At 40.0% G+C, this 23,259-nt stretch overlaps 1 protein-coding gene across 1 annotated transcript in view; it reads right to left on the bottom strand.

The window, feature by feature from the left end:
- Positions 1 to 5,725: 5,725 nt before the first annotated feature.
- The window catches only part of LOC308631924 (methylglutaconyl-CoA hydratase, mitochondrial-like), a 182,146-nt gene continuing 164,612 nt past the window's right edge, over positions 5,726 to 23,259 (bottom strand). The window contains exon 3 of the mRNA XM_081263480.1: positions 5,726 to 6,003. Coding sequence (XP_081119606.1) covers positions 5,915 to 6,003 — 89 coding nt within the window. The 3' untranslated portion in view covers positions 5,726 to 5,914. The remainder of the gene's footprint in view (positions 6,004 to 23,259) is intronic.

Raw genomic sequence — 23,259 nt, forward strand, 5'->3', positions numbered from 1 at the left:
AAGTTAGAGAAGAGCTCTTTCCTGAGACGGCCGATAGGCTACAAGCTGATTAAGAGGGACCATCAACACCTGAAGTGTGGCCCTGTGTGGCAACTCTGGGGATGAGCGTAGCAGAGTGGGGCAGGACCAAGAGGTTATCACATGCTGGGTGACGAAAGCCTTCTGGAAAGGGGAACTCTGGGGCAGGTCTCCAGTTTCACCTGTAAGCACTGGTCTGAATATAGCTATGCTGCCCAAAGTTGGGAAAGGGGTGGGACAGACATTTTATTAGCTACAAAGGCTAATGCTAAGTTGCAACTGATTTTCACAACTGTAGGGATCTACACAGTTATGAGTAGAAGTGGGTCCCTACCCCACTTCAAAGATGGCAATGATGCAGGGAAAAACTTGTGTCTGTCCTAGCAGCATGCACATCTCTTGCTTGATGCTGGGGCAGGTCTAGAGGTCTGTGAGCTCTGGTCTGGGGGACCTCTGGTTTATGCTCAGTCCTGGGTCTCACTAACGCAGCCCTACCACTGAGCTCCAAGGCAGGCCTGTGCTAGTTTGCATATCCTGCTCTCCAGCAGGTGACACCTTGTTCCCATCTCTGCTGCCTAAGGGAAGGGGTGGTGGAGGGAGTGGATCCCTGGCTAGCAGGAACTCAATCCACAAGCATAGTTCAGGGCAGGGATTGTGAGGCTTTGACCATCACTGGGTTTCACTGGAACAGGCCTGGAACCCATTTCACATCTAAGACCTGGGTTTAATTCCTCTCCCCACCTCCAGCTCTAGTCTGGAGGAATCTCCATGCTGCCAGGAGTTGAGGGAGGGGCAATGCTGGCAACTCTTTCATTCCTGCCTTTTAAAATATATCTTTGCTTATTATTATACTACAGTGGGGCAGTGTGCTCTCTCACCTGGCTTCCTCGGGCTCTTGTGAAGATTGTCTGATGAGCAAATAGCTGCTGAGATTGAAGTGTCTGGAGGAAGACAATCACTGAAGGATCTTACTCAGCTGCCATCTCACTCTGCTGCTGCTTTCCATATATTCTGATAATAGCCATCCTAACGTGTGTCAAGCAGTGCCTCATTGAAAGTGATGTCGAACATCTTTTCATGTGCTTATTGATCATCTGTATATCTTCTTTGAAGAAATATTTAAAGTTATTTGTCCACTTTTGTGTTGAGTTCTGTTTGCTGAGTTGGAGGAATCCTTTATATATTCTGAACATTAATAATCTATCAGATATAGGATTTGCAAATCTTTTCTCACATTCCATGGTTGCCTGTTGCTCTGCTGACAGTGTCTGAGACATAAAAGTCTTTGATACTTTTGATGAAGTCCCATTTACCTAGTTTTTCTTTGGTTGTGCTTTTGGTGTCACAGCCCAGAAATCATTGCCAAATCCAGTATCAAAAAGGTCTCTGCCTGTGTTTCCTTCTAAGAGTCTTATAGTTCTAAGGTCTTTGATCTACTTTGTACATTGTATAAAGTACTCCAGAAACCATTTGTTTAAAGGGGTTTCCTTAAATAGCAATACAAATACAAGATTTGAATCACCCATTTCTACTGAAATTTTACCTGTATAAAACTTGCTGGGTGAAAAATTTTCTTCCCTACTTTCCTTTACTGGGATCAGTTTCCAGAAGCAAAAGACTGATGGCCTGAATTATATTTTTACATTTATGGAACTGAAGGTGAATGCTCCTTAATACCCTCAGGCATTTAAAACTGTGATTTCAAACTTTATAAAACCGATATGATCTGTTTAGTTCACCCTTCTCAATTAATAATGACAGTATGAGCAGAAAGCTTTACAAATGGAAGTTACAGTTCAGTGTCACACAAAAAACTAAATGTGACTGATATGAAAGCTCAGATTTTTTACAAATAATCTCAAGAACAGATATCCTAAATAGAAAAAAAGAATTCATGCCAATATTCTGTTCTAGTTTGGAAACTATTTTCCATTATGAAATTAAATGAAACTCAACACTCCTGCTAAATAAAGGAGTCAAGGTTCAGTGAAGCAATGTATCCTAAGTTGAAAGACAAGATGTGCCACCTTGGTGGGGACAAAAACACTGGAGCATAATTTCTTTTTTTTTTTTTTTGGCAGGGGGTTTGCCAGGTACTGAACTCAGGGGCACTCAACCACTGAGCCACACCCCAACTTATTTTGTATTTTATTTAGAGACAGGGTCTCACTGAGTTGCTTAGTGCCTCACTTTTGCTGAGGCTGGCTTTGAACTCACAATCCTCCTGCCTCAGCCTCCTGAGCCACTAGGAATATAGGCATGTGCCACTGTGCATGACACACTGGAGCATAATTTCTAAAGACAAAGAAGAATACAGAGAAAACTTATTTCCACTCACCCATTATTAATTATGAATATTAAATTCTAATAAGGGTAAAAAGGAAGACAGTGTGTCATATTTCTGTCCTCAGACTTTCTTATGCCGTTGTTGCTTCCCAAGATTATACAGCCTTAGGCACATTAATTTCAGGGTCCCTAAAGTGTCATTTTTTAATACAGTGGGTGACTGAGGAAATTAACCAAATGGAGTACAAGTCAGTCTGCCTCCAATGGAATTAAAATCGTCCCAATCTGACAGCAGTCTTGACATACTAATTCATCCACTGTCCATCCCAGCAACATTAACACAGAGCCCTGCTCTGAGGCTGCCCGGCTGCAACCACATACTTGGGAATCACAACATCTGCCAGGTAACATGCTCCCAGGACATTCCTGCAGGCAACTCCATGGTACTCCTGAACCCAAGGAGCAACATGAACCTGACCTGAGAGCTCCAAGGAGCTCACGTGGTTTCTGCTAAAAAGCAAGCACCTCTTGGTGACTACAGGGATAATAAATTGTCTACTTCAAAATTTGTGAACGACCAATTTTTAACATTTTCACAACAGTAAGAAAAAAGTTAGTGAGGTAATGGATTTGTTAATTAGCTTTGCTGAGTCCTTGTACAATGTATACACAGATAATAATATCACACTGCACCCCATAAATATACAAAATCATTTTCCACATTAAAAACAAATATAAGGGCTGGGGATGTGGCTCAAGTGGTAGCACGCTTGCCTGGCATGCACGGGGTGCTGGGTTCTATCCTCAGCACCACATAAAAATAAAGATGTTGTGTCCACTGAAAACTAAAAAAAAATATTAAAAAATTCTCTTAATAAAAACAAATATAAACAATTACAACCATCTCAAATATTTCTAGGGGTAGTGAATTTATAGCATGTTCTTCTCTCACAAAAAAGCAACTGTTTCATAGTCCCTTCATCATCTCCCAAAGGCCTTCATGTGGTGTGTGACTCACACATGTCCTGACTGGCAGCAGAGACTGCGCTCCACACCAGCACCACTCGTGTGAAGGACAGAAGGATCTTGGAAACTAATCCTCCCTCTTCTGACTTGTGGACACTCTAAAATGCCAGATGCATTGAAGGCTCCTGCCTTGGCTCTGTCAACACACAGTCTAGGGCAGGACCTGTGTATCTGCATGTCTAAGGGCCCCCCAAATCAGCTGAAGACATAAGAGCACTCCCAATCCACTGCCAAAAAACACGAGGTAGGAGAGGATTCTTTCAAAATAAAGAAGCAGAATTTATATGGCCAAATGAGTAGTCACAATCATCATTACCTCAAATTCTGTATGCCTGTTATCCACAACAATTTTGGAAATCCTCTTTTGGAACTAATTTCAAAGAAAACAACACCTTTGTCCATTCATTTAACAAGCATGCACACTGAAGCTTCAGTGTGGAGGAGCCTGTTCTGGATACAGGGAAACATATACAGCTGTGGGAAGGCAGCTCCTGCCCTGGAGCCCTACACCGCAGTGAGGGCCCCACAGTTAGCACATACGTGCCACCAGACAATAAGAGGAGAGTGACTAGAGTGGGGTGCACACAGTCTGTGCAGCCAGGGAGGGTTCTGAGCAGGCAACCTGGGAACCACACCAGGAGGAAGAAGGGTGTCCAGCTTGGGTCTAGGTAATGTGTCTCCAGGAGACGCATGTGGCGCACAGATCCTGTGGGCCACAGGGAAGCTAGTATGGCTGAGGTACAAAGAAAAATCTTAAGGGTCTTGTGGGCCCATGAGGACCTGGGGTTTACTCTGATGTGGATAAGAAGGCTCGGAACACCTGGGAGCAGTTCCTGACTAAAGGTGGGGAACTGTCATTTTCTAATGCAGATTTGAGTCTGAGGAAGTTAAGGTCATATTAGCCCAGAGGATGAAGGAGGTAGGTGTGTTCACTTTGTGGCAGGACATCAACAAGCTCGGAGAGAAACTTTAAAATGAGTTACCTGAATGTTCTGAACATTGGCCATATTTTGGCAGCTTTCCCCTGATAAAATCTTGGTCTTTCTTATGGAGATTCCAGGCCCCTCTCCCTCCACTGAGCACAGTTCAGTTAGCAGAGACTTCCTTAAATGAAGCCAATGGAGTCAGACACTCCTCTGGCACAGCTGGGTAGGCACCTAAGCCAGGTCTGGCCAGGTGGGTATTATTTCCCAGAACTGACAGTCTGTATGGGTGACTCTGCAGAGTGGCGACTTCCCAACTCTCAGGCAATGCAAGGACAGTGATGTGCATGTTATCTACTTCCAAGGCTCCTGGGTTCCACTAGGGACTCCAAGCTGACTTCTCCATTCATCTATCAATTCCAGAAGCCTTATAATAAATGTTCTGTTCATTTATGATAGCCAAAGAATTTCTATTGCTTGCTCTCTAAAACCATGAATGATGCAATAACAGGGTTAGTAGTTCCTCTTTAACTTACAAATAGATGAAGTTGAATAGGAGCTTATCCGTTTTATATTTTGCAAATAAAAGCGATTTGTTCAATCAACAACTTTCTGGTTGAGTAACTTAACACCTGCCAGGTACTGTCCTAGGTGCTGAACACATAGTAGTAAATGAGATAGACCATCACTAATCTTATGGAACTTATCATCCTACAGGCAGCAAAGGAAGGAGAAGGGCAAGAAACAAGCACATGAACAAAGAACAGGAGACTGTGAGAAGTATTACAGATACCATTTCATGTAGGGCCAAGTTCTGGGATAATACACTGGCTGGCTGATTTAGACTGGATCAGCTAAGAAGGCCTGTTGGAAAACGAGGCTGATTCTGAATGACAACCAGGCAGCCACAGAAAGACCATAAAGAATATCAGTGTGACCTCAGCTGGTGTGAAGGCCTGAGGGTGAGGCTGAACACGGAGCATTTAAAAGAGGCTCACAGGAATGGGTGAGGATGTGGTAGGAAGTGAGCTTAGATATGTTGGGCAAAAGTTTATATTTTACTTTAGCAAAGTGATACAAGGGCAGTAAAGGGTTTTGGGCAGTAAGTGACATAATTCAATTTGCATTTTAAAAAGAGTCATTGTAAGCTTGAGAGAGAACACATTATGGGGGCAGTCAAAGCAAAGTGCTGAATAGGAGGGTGCAATATGGTGGCTTGGGCTGAGACTGGGCAGTTTAGGGAGGTTGATGCAGAGGGGCTTGGGATAAGTGCTTTTTGAAATAGTTAAAGAATGTAGGGAGAAAGGAAAGTCAAAATCTAAAGCCAAAATATTTGGTTCAAGTGTGAGAGCGTCCCACATTACTGACACTGGAAAAACAGGGAAAAAGGAGGGGTATGCTGATCAAATTAGATTAAGATGTCTTTGACACATGTAAATGGAGTGGTGAAGTGTGGGACTGGATGTGGATTAGCTAATGTTTCTTAATGAACAGTGTCATACAAAGGGCATTCAAAGCAAGGGGCCTGGACTAGACCAGCAGGTAGACAGTGGAGAGAGAAAAGCAGAGAGGTCAGCAGGACCATGAGAAGTGCTCAGTGAGGCAGGTGTAAAGTGGCAGCAACAGAGAGGACGCGCTACTCAGTTAAGGCCAACCGGGCTTCATACGCCTCCTTCCCCAGCACCCTTCGCCACACTGGTCCGCCAGTGAAGGTAAGTCTGCAGGGGTCGTTCAGCAAACTGGGTTTCCACTGAAATAAAGAACACAGGAATAACCAGGCCCTCATCCAGAATGCTGTCATATCTACATGAGATGTTTTGAGCGATGGTAGCCAGCCACATGGTGACCATGACAGCAGCTTACAAGAGCAAAGTGTCACACTGAAGATGGCGCACCAGAAAGACGTCACCATGCTGCTAAACTCACCAACCATGAAGGTGCCCCACTTTGCGACTTTTGTGATATTTCAAGGTGTTTCCTGTTATGTGAACCCAAGAACATCTGAAGCATACATGAAATGAGGAAAGATCTGAACACATTTCTTAGAAAGTGGGAAAGTTATACTTACTAGGAAAATATGGCAGAAATGCAGGGCAAAATGACATTTGAGATACATTATCAGAGGATGAATTAACTAATTTTATCTCCCCCACCCCCAGCAATTGCTAGGTATTTGGGGTCAGCCCAGCCTAAGCAAATAAGCTAAAACTTTACTTAGATAAGTACAAAAGAGTGGGGGGTGGGTGAGAGCAGAAGTTGACATTTATTGAGCAGATGCTATGTAATAATTATGCATAAACTATCCTGAGTGCTTCATGGGTATTAACCAATTTAATCCCTCTAATTTCCCTACAAAATTGGTGGGAAGCTAGCTAAGGTCCTTCACAAGGAAATAATGATCTCAAAGTACCATGGAATCTTAAGCTGGATTTGTAAGAAAGGAGAGATGACTGAGAGGGTGAGTATCCATGGACCTGATGATCCAACGAGGTGTGTGAGGCAGAAAATCTAGCTTCTGAATGGAGCAGCTGTGACTGAAACCAAAGTTATGGAGGGACTGAGCTAAAACAGGAAGGAGGAAGAGACCTTTGTGAGTACAATCACAGATTGCTGGAACCCACTTCTGTAGATCTTGTGAAATAATGTACAGAAAGTGCTTTTCCCATTTCCTAGAGTAATTTTTGTGTGTATATTTTCAGACCTACCAATTATAAACTATTTGGATAGGTATGGATATTGAGAACCTATCATTCTAAATGAGAAAAATAATATTGTATTCTTAGCCTATCCAAAAGTTCCAATCAATCTTCCCAAATACTGATAAAATAGTTGGGCAAAAGTATAAACAAGAAGTATAAAACAACACCAAATTCAGATACTACATTAAACTACTACATAATAGTATACCATGATTCCTGCAGAGTATTTAGCATTTTAAACATCAATTACCTAAATATTTAATACTTAAATGAATTCATCAGGGAGTATGTGTGTGCAGAGAAAACAAAAATATCAGGTACAAACTGTTTCCTTTTATGTGGCACTAAACAGATAATATAATTAAAATAAACAAAAAGTTGTATTAAAGATAAATGATGAATGCCAGTAATTCTAAGCACAATAAACGCAGAATTTCTAAACTGATCACTTATTAAATGGAAAAAACAAACAAACAAAAGCCTCACCATACAAGGAGGGAGGGAGGTGGGAGTCACTGCTGCTCCCTGGAGTTGGGGTAACGGGAAGCAGCTACATGCAGTGCAGGGTAAACAGAACTGTCAATTATCTGCTAACTATTCAAACTCAAAGCAAATTCTTTGTTTGGTACTAAGATTCTCAAAGTAGACAACTTTGAACCACAGACAAGGTAAAAAAAAAAAAAAAAAAAAAAAGAAAATACTCCAAATGGGTATCTATGTCTTTTGTTTGTGATATACCAAAAATACAAAAATGGGTTTGTAATTAGTCTTTGAAAAGCTGTTTTCCTTTATTTTCTACTTTTCAAAATTAAAGGGTGTCTCCCTACCATCCTCCAAAGGTGACCAGTTTTTAACTGCTGAGTATCATTAGCTTAAGGATTTTAACCTATTTGATACATGACAATTCCAAGCCATTACCTTCCCTGAAGCTTAAACCACCCCATCTTCAGCCAGTGGTAAATTACTCAGGTTGGCTCTTAAGTCTTTCTGACAAAACTCAAATAGTCTCTGATAATTTCCTGTTATGGTAGTGCTCAATGTACCAAGCTCCTGTTGTACATTTCCTCCCCAGACCCTGGTTCCTTTCAGTGGAGCTGTATTTTAAAATATAACACTTCTGCTTAATGGCAATCAAGATTGCTTACAATAGCTACAATTTCATGGCACTTTCTGCATATTCTTTTAAGTTTAATATTGAATTTCAAAGCTTCTATTTCCCAGCAATGATGAGCACCGAGGATGAACATAGGGAACAAGCTTCTGGGTAGTCAGCACTTCACCACATCATGTCACCAGGTCTTCAGTTCCTTTGCTGTCCACATCACTAAATCCAGACTCTTTAGCAAGATCTACAATTTCACTACTTTGCTTTAACTACTTTATTGAAACTTGGACTTTGCAAATCAAAATTTGGGGATCAGTTTTTGTAAGGCTACACAAAGATCATGTGTGGCTACTCTATGAAGTCAGAAAATAGGTTTCTGAGCTCAATGTTTCTTCTTTGCTCTTCTCACACTGCACCCTCTAACCTCCCTGCTAGCTCATGATACAAAAAGGCTGCTGAAGTCTTGCTATTAAGTCTGTAATCAAGTACCAAGAATGAAAAAAAGGGATAAGGGCAGGAGAGTGCTCCAGTGACGAAGCCCCAGCCAACATCTACTTCCATCTATCTCACTTTCTAGAACTTGGCCACAGGTAGCTGTGAGGGGTTGCAAATGTAGTCTCCTTGCTGACTGTTTGCCACAGCATTGAGAATTCAGCTGGGGCTGTATTACTCAAGGAAAATGAAAATGGGTAGGCAACTAGCAAGCACTGTCACAAATGGCAGAACTAATGTAATCATATAACAAATGCTTCCACACTAGTGTATTGTTTGGAAGAATGCAAATATACTTGAAATGGCATATAACTGTTAATAATTTTTCAGGAGTTAATCAAATATCTTGAGAGGGCATTAAAAAAATTTTCCCTACCTAATGGTCACCTGAGATTATACTACTCGAAACAAACATTTTTAAGTAGCAATATCTATCTGCAGAGGCTTTACCACAGCAAGCTTTTGCCAGAGAGGGCAAGAAAGACAATGTTTTACAGAAAACAGAATACCTTCTGTATTCTCTGCTGCCTCTTGGGCATGCAGACCTTCAATGCCATGGGAAAGCTAGCAGCAATCTAAGACTTCAGCACTCCTCCTCCCAGACCAAAGCCCTCAACAAGAAGTATAAAACAATACCAAATTCAGATACTACTTTCCCTTTGTTGAATTTACACATTAAAATGATCTAAAGTAAGCTTTACTTTTCACAATAAAAATATGTAAGTAATGGAACACAATTTAGGGTGATAAAGTATGTTTTGGTAAATTCAAAGGTGGAATATGCCGCACTTGTTTCTTTTTTTATTCATCACCTTTTCCCTTCCCTTATGACTTCATGGGAAAAGAGGCACTAATAACAAAGGGGGACACTTATAACAACTATTTCAAGCTGAAAGGTACAGACACTGCATTAAGGGTACTTATTGATATGATTAGAAGTGACCTCTGACTTCTATAAGTAAACATCACTTTTGAATTACTTATGAATTGCCTCTCATAAATAAATAGGAAGCCCCAGTTGAGGTTATTTTTTCCTTGAACTGTGGAGGAAACCTCAGTAAAATGCCAGCTTTGGAGTCTGATGCCCTTTGTGACTGACTCCTGTGGGACTCTGTCAGAGCACTTTAGCAAAGAGCCTTCTGGGTAGGTCAGGGCTCAGTGCTCAGAAAACCGAGTTCCTCTCACATTTACGATGAAAGCATCAGGGTCAAAGAGGAGTGAGCTATGAGAGCTAACAAGGCATGTTTTCCAGTCTTATAAGACACTGTCATGATTATACAAAAACCCTAAAAATATTTAACCTTTAATTTGTGACCATAGTTTCAAGTGTTGCAATACTTGCTATTCCCTCAGACTTTTAGTATGTTGTAAAGCAATGAAATAGAGCGAGCAGGGGAGCAGGCCAGCAGGCAGGGGAGGGAGAAGAAAAAGAAGAAAAATTTGAATTGGATCAGATGGGATTGGAATATGTGAGGAGAAAACCCTAAGTGGCCACACTGTGTAGAAACTACCTGAAAATTTAGCAGTCTGAGCTCCATCTACTAGGCTTATGCTAAAGTAGCATTTAGGAAAAACTTTAAAATTTTTTTTTAAGAATCAAGGCAGGGGAAGATAAGGTGGACATCAACATTTTTTTTCCAGAGCAAGTTAAGCAGTCTGGCAAAAAAAAAAAAAAAAAAATTAAAACCTTTGATATAGCTTTTTAGTTACAATACTTATTTACCAAAAGCCCTTTGAACCATTACCTCATTCAAGTGTTAATTTTATTTATTACAGACTATCTTTAATATTTAAATGATATATGTACATTTTTACAACAAACATTTAATGAAACACTGTTATACCCCCTACCCCCAAGTGCTGGGGATCAAACCTGGGGCTTTATGAAAGCAAGGCGACTATGCTATCCCCACAGGCAAGGTTGTCTTTTTTTAACTTTTGAAAAACTGTTCATTTGCTGTTATATACATGATGAACCAAATTTTACCTTTAAAACTATTTTAAAGACTGTAGGGTGTGCATCTATCCCTTTTGGTCCACCCAGATCTACTACCAGCACTGCCTGCCCCTCCACCATACAGCAATTAGGAGGCTGAGAACTCAAGTGCTACCCTGGTAGCTTCAAGGGTCTTCTGGAGGCTGCTCCTGACCAACCCTCTCTCATACTTCAGTACAGCCAGTGGGCAGGCAAGTGACTGAATCCAGACCAGTCAACTTATTTATAACTTCCACCTTAAATGAAGCAACAGAAGGAATGGCTCGGTTTAACAGTCAAGTGAAGGTAATGGTGAAATGGTCTGTCTATACTGCTTGATGTGGAAGTCACTAGGCATATGTGGCAATGAGCACCTGAAATGTGACATGTGTGATCCAAGCTTTAATTTCAATTCATTTTAATTAATTTAAACTTAAACAGCCTCTTGTGGCCAGTTGGCACAATACTAAACAGCACAGGTGCAGAGTCTCCTGCCCTGAGAGTCTGGTAACCTCTCAGGCTCTCATGACTTCCCTACTGGTGGCAATGTTGGCTTCTCCTGAAAAAGCAAAGCTTGGACAGGACCGACAGTTCATTTCAATGTGCCTAGTGTTTCAATGATGCATCCAAGATGAAAGGTTTCCACATCCCCACAATTCTTTTGTCTGGGTAAGGATGCTGCTTAGTACAAGGGGAAAAGAGCCAGCAGATGTTTAGAGGCAGAGAGGTGTTCTACAATGTAGGCGACTTTTGTCACACAAAGGAGAACATCTAGACACCAAATGATCATCTTACAAGAAAAGTGGAATCAGTAAACTTGACCAAAGCCAAGATCTTCCTAACAGCCTTCCACACAAACCTCCTCCCACACTGAGTACACTGGGTCATAAAAGTGCCTCTGCAACCATGTCTCCTACACATGTATTTTTTTCATTTTTTCATTTTAATAATTTTTATAAAATATTACAAATTATGTTACATTATTCATATATGATTGATTTAATGTCATTAGAATCTCTAAGTACATCACAAAATTATGACAAAGCTGGATATTTCTTTTTGAGATTACTACCTTTTGTGGTATTATATAATAGGTATTATGTATGTATAATATGGATATAATTGTGGGGTTAAATAAATATTAAATACATAAGGCAGTCTGAAAGAAAACACTTGATTATTTTGATAGGGTGATTTTGTTAGAAATGCATTTCATACTTACAAGATAAACCATTTGATTACAGATATGAGAAATCAAATTTAATACTTTGGTATCTGCGGATGTTATCTGTCTTTATGAGTTGTTTACACTACTTTGCATTTTTAAAGAAAATATCTTAAATGCTGAAAACCAATCACGCAATCAAGAAGATGATAAAGAATAAAAACCATGTAGTCTTTACAAAGTTCTTCAGAAGATATGGTTTCATCATGCTTAACAATTACATGATAAGAATAAGATTAGTCATATATGGTGCAATGCAAATTACTCCAAAATTTAGTGGTTTAAAACAATAAACATTTACTTCTTTCATGGATTCTGCAGGTCAGGAATCCACAAAGAGTCTGGCTTGTTCTTCTGGCTCTGAGTCTCTCAGGGAACCCCAGCCCTCTGCTTCCAGGGTCTTTCCCTTCTTGTCCTGCACCAGTGAGCCAGGTCATAGGTTTGCCTCTTGATACAGTATGCGCAAATTGAGCAATTCAAGAGACCAGGTACAAGAGGGAAGCCACAGTCTTCTAACAACCTAAGAGATGACATCCCATGACTTCGGAGTCAACACATCTAGCCCCCACTGCAGTGTGGATGACTCTGGGTTTGTGAATACCAGGTCATCACTTGAGGGGCTGCTACTGCAAGAACAATGGTTGATTAAGCAACACACACTATAAGGGGCATCTCTTCTACTAACATCTCTCTTTTACCCCAAAGGAATGTTTTCCCAAGAGAACATTCCAAGGGTATTTCCCAAAAGTTCAAAATCATCTCCATTCTTTCAAACTTAAGGAAGAGATGAAGAGAATATGTTAACCACTTATTTTCAAAAAAATAATAAAGGAAGAAAAGTAAAAAGAATAATGTGGAAGTCACTGCTTTTTAGACTTCTTTGTATTTCCATCACATGGAAAACACACACTACTTGCCCACTACCCATAAAAAGTAAAGGAAAGTGACAACCATACACCAATGGTTATTCTTTCCTTTCTAAAATATAACAAAGCAATTGTAGCAATGAATTCTGTCACACTGTATTAAATAAAAGTTGAACCTTGGGGACACTGGGGGTATAGGCTCAAAGACACAGTGCTTGCCTAACACACACAGGCCCCTGCTCAATGCCCAGCATTTTTTGAGGAGGGGGAAAAGGGACCTTGAGGTTTTCATTAAATGAGGATTATAATAAAGGGTTCAAGATACAGTGGAAAATCCTTAGTATCTAGATGTCTTCTCTCTGCTATAAACATAAAACATTTATATATTCTCACAGTTTTTCAGATGTTATAACATAGGAAAAGGTTCCTGATAAAAAAATGTAAACAAACAAGGCACGCAGATGAAGGCATGAATACTTTTAACGTTCCTTATCAAAAGAAGGTCACAATATGAAAATTTAAAGATTCTGGCAGAGCAAGTGCATTATGAATAGATAAATAATGGTCATTTATTGAGAAATGATTATGTACTATGTAATTTAACACATCATTTCTTATAATATCTCCAAGAATTCGGAAGCCACTGTTATCCTCATTTGACAAATGAGAAAACCAAGTGACTCAGAGAGGTGAGGGAACCAACCCACCCATGTGACTGCCTGGTTCTGCAGCTCGCCTGTTTTCCCTAAAGGCAAGCCACATCTACTAGAAGGGACCAGAGCCGCACAGCTCCTTACATATGTAGCTCCCCTTTGAGGGGACAAGTCCTGGAGGGGGAGAAGACTATAAATGATAAGTAGAACAAAAGAGACAATAAATCACTACCCACCTCTGATATCAAAGGCAATGACAATGGCAGAAACCTTCAAGATAAAATTGCACAGTTCAGCTCCCACTAAGTAAGTGGCATTGAAGAGAAATGGATGGCACCACAAGGCCTGCCAGACAGAAAGACGCTGACACCTGGGCCTCCTCTCCAGGGCACCTGCAGGTCGCCTCCTGTTCCTCACCCCACTCTCTGCCTTGAGCCCACCTCCACCCTCTTCCAGAGTCCTGAGGGCTGGCACTGCAGGAGGAGGTTAGAGCCATGAAAGACCTGGCACTGATCACTAATCACAAAACCTAGGCAGAGGTGACACGACCATGAGCCATGCTCCCACCAAACACTTTCCGAGATTTCCTGCTTGGGATCTGCCTGCGTGGAGAAGTCTAATTAAACAGACCAACCAACAAACAAAAAACTTTAAACAGAAAACAAACAGCAAAATGAACAAATTAAAACACAAATGATACTGCACAGTGACTAAAACTACTGTGAACAGACTAATTAAAATTATTTCTCTCTGAGAAAACAACCAAGTATTTCATTTTGTTAAATGCCAGTACAAGAAAATTTTGATAATAACTGTTTGATAGTAGGAAAGTGAAGGAGCCTTTCTGCAAAGCATGGCCAAGCAAGATGAAGCAACTCTAAGTTACTGGAAACAAATTATTTTTGTAATGAAATGTATCTGATATCTAGTCAGATTTTCAGAACTCTAAACCATATCTCAAAAAAAAAAGAAAGAAAAACATGACAAATAACCTTCCTTCCCACTTTAACCTAAAATAAAAATAAATCATACCACAAAACAATTAAAATCTTTATCTATGCCAGCAAAAAAAAATTCACAAAATATAACAACAAGAATATATGCACCCACACCTATTGCCTTTTTAGATTCAGTTACTGGGGACTGAACTCAGGGGCACTCAACCACTGAGCACATCCCCAGCCCTATTTTATATTTTATTTAGAGACAGGCTCTTACTCAATTGGTTAGTGCCTCACTTACTGGGGCTGGCTTTGAACTGGTGATCCTCCTACCTCAGCCTCTCAAGCCACTGAAATTACAGGCATGTGCCACGATACCCAGCTTATCCTTAGTTTTGCTTTCTGGGGTTTCAGTTATCCATGATCAACTGAAATCCAAAAATATTAATGGAAAATTTCAGAAATAATTACTTCACGATTTCAAAACTGCTTTTCTGAGTGTCTTGTGAAATCTCATGCCATCCCATTCTGTCCTGCCCAGGGTGTGAAGCATCTCTTTGTCTAGTGTATGCACGTTTTATATATATGTATACACACACACACACACACACACACACACACATACTACCTGTCCTGTGACAGAAAGATCAGAGTCACATAACTTCCATTACAATACAGTATACTGTCACAACTGTTCTAGTTGGGGATCCCTCATAAGGATACGAAAATCAATAAACAAAATTCATCATATTAATAGATCAAAACAGGAATCACACGATCATCTCAATAGACGCATAAAAAGCATTTGACAAAATAAAGCACAACTTCATGTTCAAAACACTAGAAAAACTAGGGACAGTAGGAACATACCTCAACATTGTAAACCAAACAACATTGTAAATCAAATACAAGAAGCTTATAGAACCCCAAATGTACAAAATTACAGCAGACCCACACAAAGACACATTATAATGAAAATGACTAACACAAAGAATAAAGATAAAATCTTAAAGGCTGTGAGAGGGGAAAAAATCAAATTACATAGAGGGGGAAACCAATTCAGATCTCAGCCCAGACCATCACAGCTAGGAGGCCCTGAAATAATATATTTCAAGCTCTGAAAGAAAATGGATGCCAACCAAGAATTTTATATCCAGCAAAATTAAGTTTCAGATTTGAAGATGAAGTTCAGTAGCACCGAAGAGAAATGATAAAAACCTTCCATGATAAACAAAAATGAAAAGAATTCTCAACTAGAAAGCCTACATTACAGAGCATCCTCAACAAAATATTCCATGAGGATGAAGTGAAGAGCTCCTAATTTAAGGGCTGCTTTTTCTAGTTCTGTGAAGAATGTCATTGGCATTTTGATGGGGACTGCATTGACTGTGTATACTGCATTTGGTAGTATGGCCCTTCTGACAATATCAATTCTGCCTACCCAAGGACATGGAGCGATCTTTCCCATCTTATGGGGCCCTCTTCAGTTTTTCTTCAGTGCTCTATAATTTTCCTTTTAGAGATCTTTAACCTCTTGGCTAGGTTATGTGGAGAATGGTGACTTGAATCATGGCTGTGCTGTGCTGGGAACCAGCCCAGTTGTTATAGTGATGCTGGCCTGCGGAAGTTACATGCAAAGGCACAGAGCAGTTAGCAGTTGAGTCCTTGAGCTCAGGCACCAAGTCCCAGAGATGAGAGAATCCTTCAGATAGCCTATTTTCCCACAGATAAGCTTTTTATGAAACTTATATAATAAATGTGCTGAGCTAGTTTAGGGTCACTACATCTCTAGCAGAGAGCAGTGCCCACCCGGCCCCACCATTTTCTCTCCCTGTGTGTCTGTTAGACTCTTTTTTATTCATCCCCCATTGCCTCTCGTATGGTATCTCCTTAATTAAGGGCTGTGGCTCGGAGAGAGATGAGAGGGCCACAGCAAGGTTAATTCCTCAAATTTTCTTCTGAGGTTATTATGAAAGGAATGATTTCCTAATTTCTTTCTCAACAGAATCACTGTTAAGTTTAGGAAAGCTATTGACTTAGAAGTGCTCATCTTGTATCTAGCTACTTTGCTGAATTAACTTATCAGGTCCAGAAGTCTTCTGGTGGAGATTTTGGGGTCTTCTAGACACAAGATCATGTCATCAGCAAACAGATAGTTTGACTTCTTCTTTTTCTATGTGTATCTCTTTAATTTCCTTCTCTTGTTTGTTTGCTCTGGCTACAGTTTCAAAAACTATTTTGAATGGAGGTGATGAGAACGGATATCCTTGTCTTGTTCCTGATTTTGTAGGGAACCTTTAAATTCATTTGGAAGAATAAGAGACCCAGAATAGCCAAAGCAATCTAAGCAAAAACAGCGATACAAGAGGCATCACAATACCTGATCTCAATTTATACTACAGAGCTACAGTAACCAAAACAGCATGGTGCTGGCATCAAAATAGACACAAAGACCAATGGAACCGAAGACAAAGACAAATCCACATACTTATAGCTATCTGACACTTCATAAAGGTGCCAATATATGTTGGAGAAAAGACAACATTTTTAACAAATGGTGCTGGCAAACTGGATAGCAATATAGAAGAATAAAACTAGGTCCCTCTCTCTTACCCTGCACAAAAGTCGAATCAAAATGAATCAAAGACTTAAAAATTAGACCAGAAATATTACAACTACTAGAAGAAAACATACGGTCAACACCCCATGATACAGGTTCAGGCACTGACTTCAACAGACTCTTAAAGATCAAGAAATTTAACTAAGAATCAATAAATGGGATGCCATCAAATTAAAACACTTTTTCACAGCATGGAAAATGATTCAGAGTGTGAAGAGAGAGTCTCGGAATGGGAAATAAAAATGTTGCCAACTGCTCCTCTGACAAAGGATTAATATCCAGAATATATAAAGAACTCAAAATAACTTGGACGGGGGCTGTAGCTCAGTGGCAAACAGCTTGCCTAGCATGTGTGAGGCACTGGGTTTGATTCTTAGCACCACATAAAAATAAATAAATAATATAAAACTATTCTGTCCATCTACAACTACAAAAAAAAGTTAAAAAAAAAAACACCAGAAAAACAAACAACCCAGTCAATTACTGATTCTTAGCACCACATAAAAATAAATAAATAATATAAAACTATTCTGTCCATCTACAACTACAAAAAAAAGTTAAAAAAAAACACCAGAAAAACAAACAACCCAGTCAATTACTGAGCAAAAGAACTAAACTAAACTTTCTCAAAAGAAGAAACACAAATGGCCAAGAAATACATGAAAAAATGTTCAACATCTTTAGCATTCAGGGAAAAGCAAATCAAAACTACACCAAGATTTCATCTCACTTCAGTCAGATTAGCAATCATCAATAACACAAAAAACATAATAAATGCTGGCAAGGAGATGGGGGAAAAGGTACTCTCATACACTGTTGGTGGGGCTGCAAATCAGTACAACCATCCTGGAAAGCAGCAAGATTAACAAACAAACAAACAAAACAAAAAAACCCTAGGCATGGAACCACCATATGACCCAGCTATCCCACTCCTTAGTATTTATTCAAAACAACTAAAATCAGCAGACTATGGTAATACAGTCACTTCAATGTTTATAGCAGCACAATTCACAATAGCCAAATTATGGAATCAGCTCAGATTTCTATCAGTTGACAAGTGGATCAAGAAAATGTTGTCTACATATACAATGGGAGCTTAACACAGTCATAAAGAAGAATGAAATCATGGCATTTGCTGGTAAATGAATGGAACTGGAGAATACCATACTAAGTGAAAGAAGCCAGAGTCACAAAGTCAAGGGTCAAAAGTTTTCTCTTACATGTGGAGACTACAGCAAAATCAGATATCAGAAAGATATAGGGAAGATTAGTGGTGTAGAAGAACCGAGAGGGAGGGAAGAAGGATGCTAAAGGGAAGGAAGTATAGAATAAACTTAGCAAAATCATGTTACATGCATATATGAATATACCACAGGGGATTTCACCTTTATGTATATGTAGAAAGCACTAACCAAAAGTAAATAAATGAGCAAAAGGAGGATGTGTAGAGTAGCGGAAAGAGAGTGGGGTGGAGAGGAGGGGAGGGAAAGTGTACGGGGGAGAAAGGGGATTGAAATAAAATTCCATGCACATATGATTCTGTCAAAATAAACCCAACATTACTATATATAACTAAAATGCTTTAATTAAAAAAAGGAAATTAAAGAGCCATGAAACACACTGAAAACCAAAATAACACTCTTAGAGAAGTAATAAATACATTAGAAATAGCATCAAAAAAGACAAAATACTGAAGACAGAAATCACGATAAAGGCAAAATACTTGCAACAGAAGTAATGTATACACATGAAGAAGTCAGAAGCTAAGCAAATAAACATGAGAGAACAGATGTGGGAGATAAACAGCCATTTAACACGGAAACAGCTTGCCTTAGAACTGTGAGACAAGACAGAAGCTGAGGAGGGAATGCTGCCCGTCGAGGAGGACGGCGAGAGCGCAGGCTGCAGGGGATCTGACGGCACCAAGGCAGCCGCACCCCGCCAGCTCTGCCTTCCTTCCCCAGACTCCTAGCACACAAAGATGCCCAGCCCCTTGGGCAGGCCTCTGTTGGCTGAGTTTGTCACCCACTCCCAACAAGCACTCGGCCCACTCAAGCTCTCACCTTCCATCAGCCTGTCCTTCCCACTGCTGCAAGACTTTTATCACATTCTCATTGGAGTCCTCATCCTTGGTCTTAAACCTTCCCACCCTTAGCAGGGCATGTGGTGCAAACTGCAATCCCAGCCACTTGGAAGCCTGAGGCTGGAGGATCACAAGTTTAAAACCAGCCTGTGCAACTTAGCAAGATGCCGTCTCAAAAAATAAAAAGGGCTGGGGATGTAGTTTTATGGGTTCTACCCTTAGTATTGCAAAGAATAAAAACAAAACGACAAAAGGTGCCTTCCCCTTGCTCTCTCTCACCTTTCACTGTGAACTCTGGCAAATTCCCACCCACACACTGCACTGCCCTGTTATCTCCTCTGGTTGTACCTGTGGGCAGCACAATGCTGCTGCAGAAAATCACCAACTCCACCCATCGGTGCTCCTGGGTTCAGGAGCGGCCTGGTGGGCAGCTGACTCTCACTCCGAGGCTCCTCAGGTTTTCCCAGTCTCAGGTGTGCACCCTGGCTCCTCCCTCAGCCCAACACACCTCCATGCAGCAGGCGTCTCTCCATCCCCCCACCTTGGCCCATCTGTCTTGCTCTTACACGGCTTACAATCCTTTCCATGTCTTCTCCTGCCTCTTCCTCACCTCAGATGCCACTGGCTCAAAGGGAGGGGAATCCCTTCTTCAGTTTCAAATGAATCCTGTTGTGTCTTCCAGGACCCAAGTCCCCAGCTCATGACGTGACTATCTCCGCACTGTTGTCTCAGCTCCTCCTACTGGTTGCTTTCCATGGCCCTAATCACAGCCCCCACCTTTCCAGCAAAAAGTCACATCACTGTTCCTTAGCGTTTCACAGGAAGCCTGACAGGCAAAAGCATAATGATACAAATCAGTACCTCAAGAATGCTCTCTGCCCACCTATCTGGCAGCATCATCACACATTCACATTCAAGTGAACTGATTTCATAAACACTGAATTTCTGAGTCTTATTATTTTGACTTTGGCAAGTGATCTGTCATGACACTGAGACACATGAGACACTTGAGGTTGAAAAAGGCATCTGTTTGGAGAGGGGAAATACTGGATAGAAAATAGCTATTTTTCTCTGTTTTTTATTTTTAACTTATGTTTCTCAAGTAATCCTGAAAAGTATTCTCTCAAAGCAGGGAATGATAAAAACAGCAGTTTGTATAAAACCAAGAATGGTGTAAAAGAGATCTTTCAATTAGGCACATCTGGGTAAAACAAGAGCTGGCAGCTGCTGCCCTGGCTGGTTGCAGTCTGCTGGGTCCTGTGCTGGTAACCCACGAGAGCTCGGGGCCCCTGGGATGCTGCCTCCCTGACCTGCCTCCACAGCATATATACTGTTAGGCAAGAAACATGAGCAGCTTTAAATGAATGATACGCAACTTTGAGCTACTATCTTCTTCTTTTCAAGTTCAGGGATAGATGCAAACAACACTTTCAGGAAGACCTGCACCTTTGAAATAGCTAGGTAATACACCAGTTCTGTGAAATACTGGATTGTAAGGAAGATGAAGGAAAAAAAAGAGGAGGAAAAAAGCTGGGAACACTTAATTCTGTGTGCCTGAGATCTGAGGAAGGAAGAAGGGCAGAAGAAAAAGGAAAAAAAAATGCAAAGAAAAAAGTTACAAAAAAATAAGCAAAAAGCTGCTGTTTAAAAATGACCGTGTGCCATAGGAGTGGAGCTGACTGACAGCACAAGGAGCCTGCACCAGCCTCCGGCCTAAGTCAGGTCTGGATGCAGAAAGCAGGGCATCACCAGCAGTATCAGGTGTCCACCTGAAGGGTAGATGCTTTTGCCCCTGTGCTGAGCACAAGCCTGAACCAGCCTGCAGGAGAAAAGAAGACATGTGGGCTAAATGTGAGATGCTTGGCTGTCCCTAGAGTCTACTGTGCACCAGCCACACTGGCCAACAAACGGGCATATGAGTCACCCAGCAGATCCACACCTGCCTGTAGGTCCTCAAAGAGAGTAACAAATTCCTATTCATTCCAAAAAAAAAAAAAAAAAAAAAACACTTGTAGCTGAGAATAGTGGCACAGGCCTGCAATTACAGAAACTCAAGAGGCTTGGGCAGGAGGATTGCAGGTTCAAGGCCAGCCTCAGAATCTTAGCAAGGTCCTAAGTAACTTACCAAGACCCTGTCTCAAAATAAAAAAGATGGGGATGGGGATACAGCTCAATATTAAAGAGACCCTGAGTTCAATCCCTGGTGCCAAAAACAAATAAACAAAAAAGAACTCAAAATGCTTATAAAGCAAAAGAATATAAAAAAGAAAAACTCTAAGCAAAGCCAAAACAGAATGGTAAACAAGAAGAAAAATATTTACAACTGGAAAAAAGATAAAAGAATTAATTCTTAATATAACAAACTCCTAAAAACTGGCACTAGTTCACTAAAAAAGGAAAAGGAGAAAATGCTACAAAGAGACAATTAAAAATTCACATGACCCTTAAACATGAAAACCACCAACTCTGCTAATTAAGAGAAATGCAATTTACACAGCTCATCAGTCTGACCAGGAAATATTCCAAGGTTGGATGGTCTGCTATGAAGGCAATGTGTTATCTCCTAGGAGGGAATGTCTGGTGATACCCTGGAGTACCCACCCTTGAAATACATGGCTTTTTCACTCCTAGAAATCTACTCACAGAGAGACTGGTAAAAATGTGAAGTGACATATGCAAGAGGATTTCCATTATGACATTATTTTAATAACAAAAGAAGGAAAACAAGTCAAAGGTCCACCAGTAGTGAACAGGTTGAATAGACTACAGAACATCTACACAATGGAGAAGAAAAAACAAGGAAGACTTCTAAGCGCCTGTAAAAATAAATGTTACAAATACGAAACTGCTATCATATCTTACCATATGCTTACCATATGGCTCATATGGTAGGTGTATGTTTAACTTTTTAAGAAAATGCCAACTAATTCCTAGGTTGTACCATTTTACATTTTATGTGCAGTGTATGAAAGTTCCAGATGCATGCTTCACTGCCAACAATGCAGCCTTTTTAACGTTAGACATTCTAATAGATGTTTAGTAGTGTCTCATTGTGGTTTCAACTTGTATTTTCCTAACAACCAATGCTGCTCAATATCTTTTTTTTTATCTATTTATTTGCCATCTTTAAGTCTTCTCTAGGGAAATCTGCTCAAATCTATTGAGTATTTTTTAACTAGGTTGTTTACTTTTCTCAATATGGAGATTGGAGAGTTCTTTACAATATTTTAGACACAAGTAAGATATAGGATGTACACATTTCTTCCAATCTGGGGCCTGTCTTTTCAATCTCCTCACACTGACTTTTGAACACAGACATTCTTAATTTAGATAAAACCCGCCATACAGTTGTCCCTCTATGTCCTAAGGAATTGGTTCCAGGATCCACAGATTTTGGTACCCACAGATACTCACGTTCTTAATGTAAAAGAGCATGGTATTTGCATATAGCCTAAGCATATACTCTGATATACTTACAAATCATCTCCACATTACTTATTAACCAATACAATGTAAATGTTTGTAAAGAGAGTTGTTATGCTATAATATTTTTGGCAAGAAAAATGTCTGCACATGTTCAGAATAAGAATCAATATTTTCCAAATACTTTCAATCTGAAGTTGGTTTAATGTGTGGATATGGAACTCTCAGAATCAGAGGACTAGCTGTGTATACATTTTGTTCTTGAATGGATCATGATTTTGGTGTCTTATAGAACAGATCTTAGATTTCTAACTTGAGATTAGAAGGATTTTTTCCTTTGTTGTACGAGTTTCTATTTTTAGTTATTATATTTAAGTCTTCAATCTATTTTTGTTAATTTTTACCTATGGCTAGTGATATGAATTGAAGTTTCATTCTTTTGCATATGGATGACCAATAGATGAAAGGCCTATTCTTTCCTCAGTGAACTGCCTTTGCATCAGGCCTCATTTTTAAGTAGTTATTATTTTGTCTTTCTGGTGCAAAATATCTCAAAATGAGGTACTAGTTTCTCTTCCAAAAAAATGCCTACAATTATCAGAAATATAACAAAGGGAAAATAAAAATAAAACTACCCAAGAATGCTGAGGGTCAAAACACATGATACAAAGGAAGCCTGCAAAAGATGGGAGTGGAAAGGAAGTCTAGGTTGTATACATGGCTCTAGGTAGGAAACAGAAGTTTAAATACCTGGAAGGTAAGTCGCATGCTTTTAGCATCTTTGACTTTATAATACTAGTTTTTGTCCTCACTGTTCCACACTCAAATTCAGTTATATACACATACACGTTATTATTAACTGGCGAGCACAATGGCATGTTTTGCTCATGAACAACAGTGTGATGAAGCTTCTATGTCTACAGT

This window comes from Spermophilus citellus (assembly GCF_964194105.1).
Source record: "Spermophilus citellus genome assembly, chromosome: 12".
Taxonomy (NCBI): domain Eukaryota; kingdom Metazoa; phylum Chordata; class Mammalia; order Rodentia; family Sciuridae; genus Spermophilus; species Spermophilus citellus.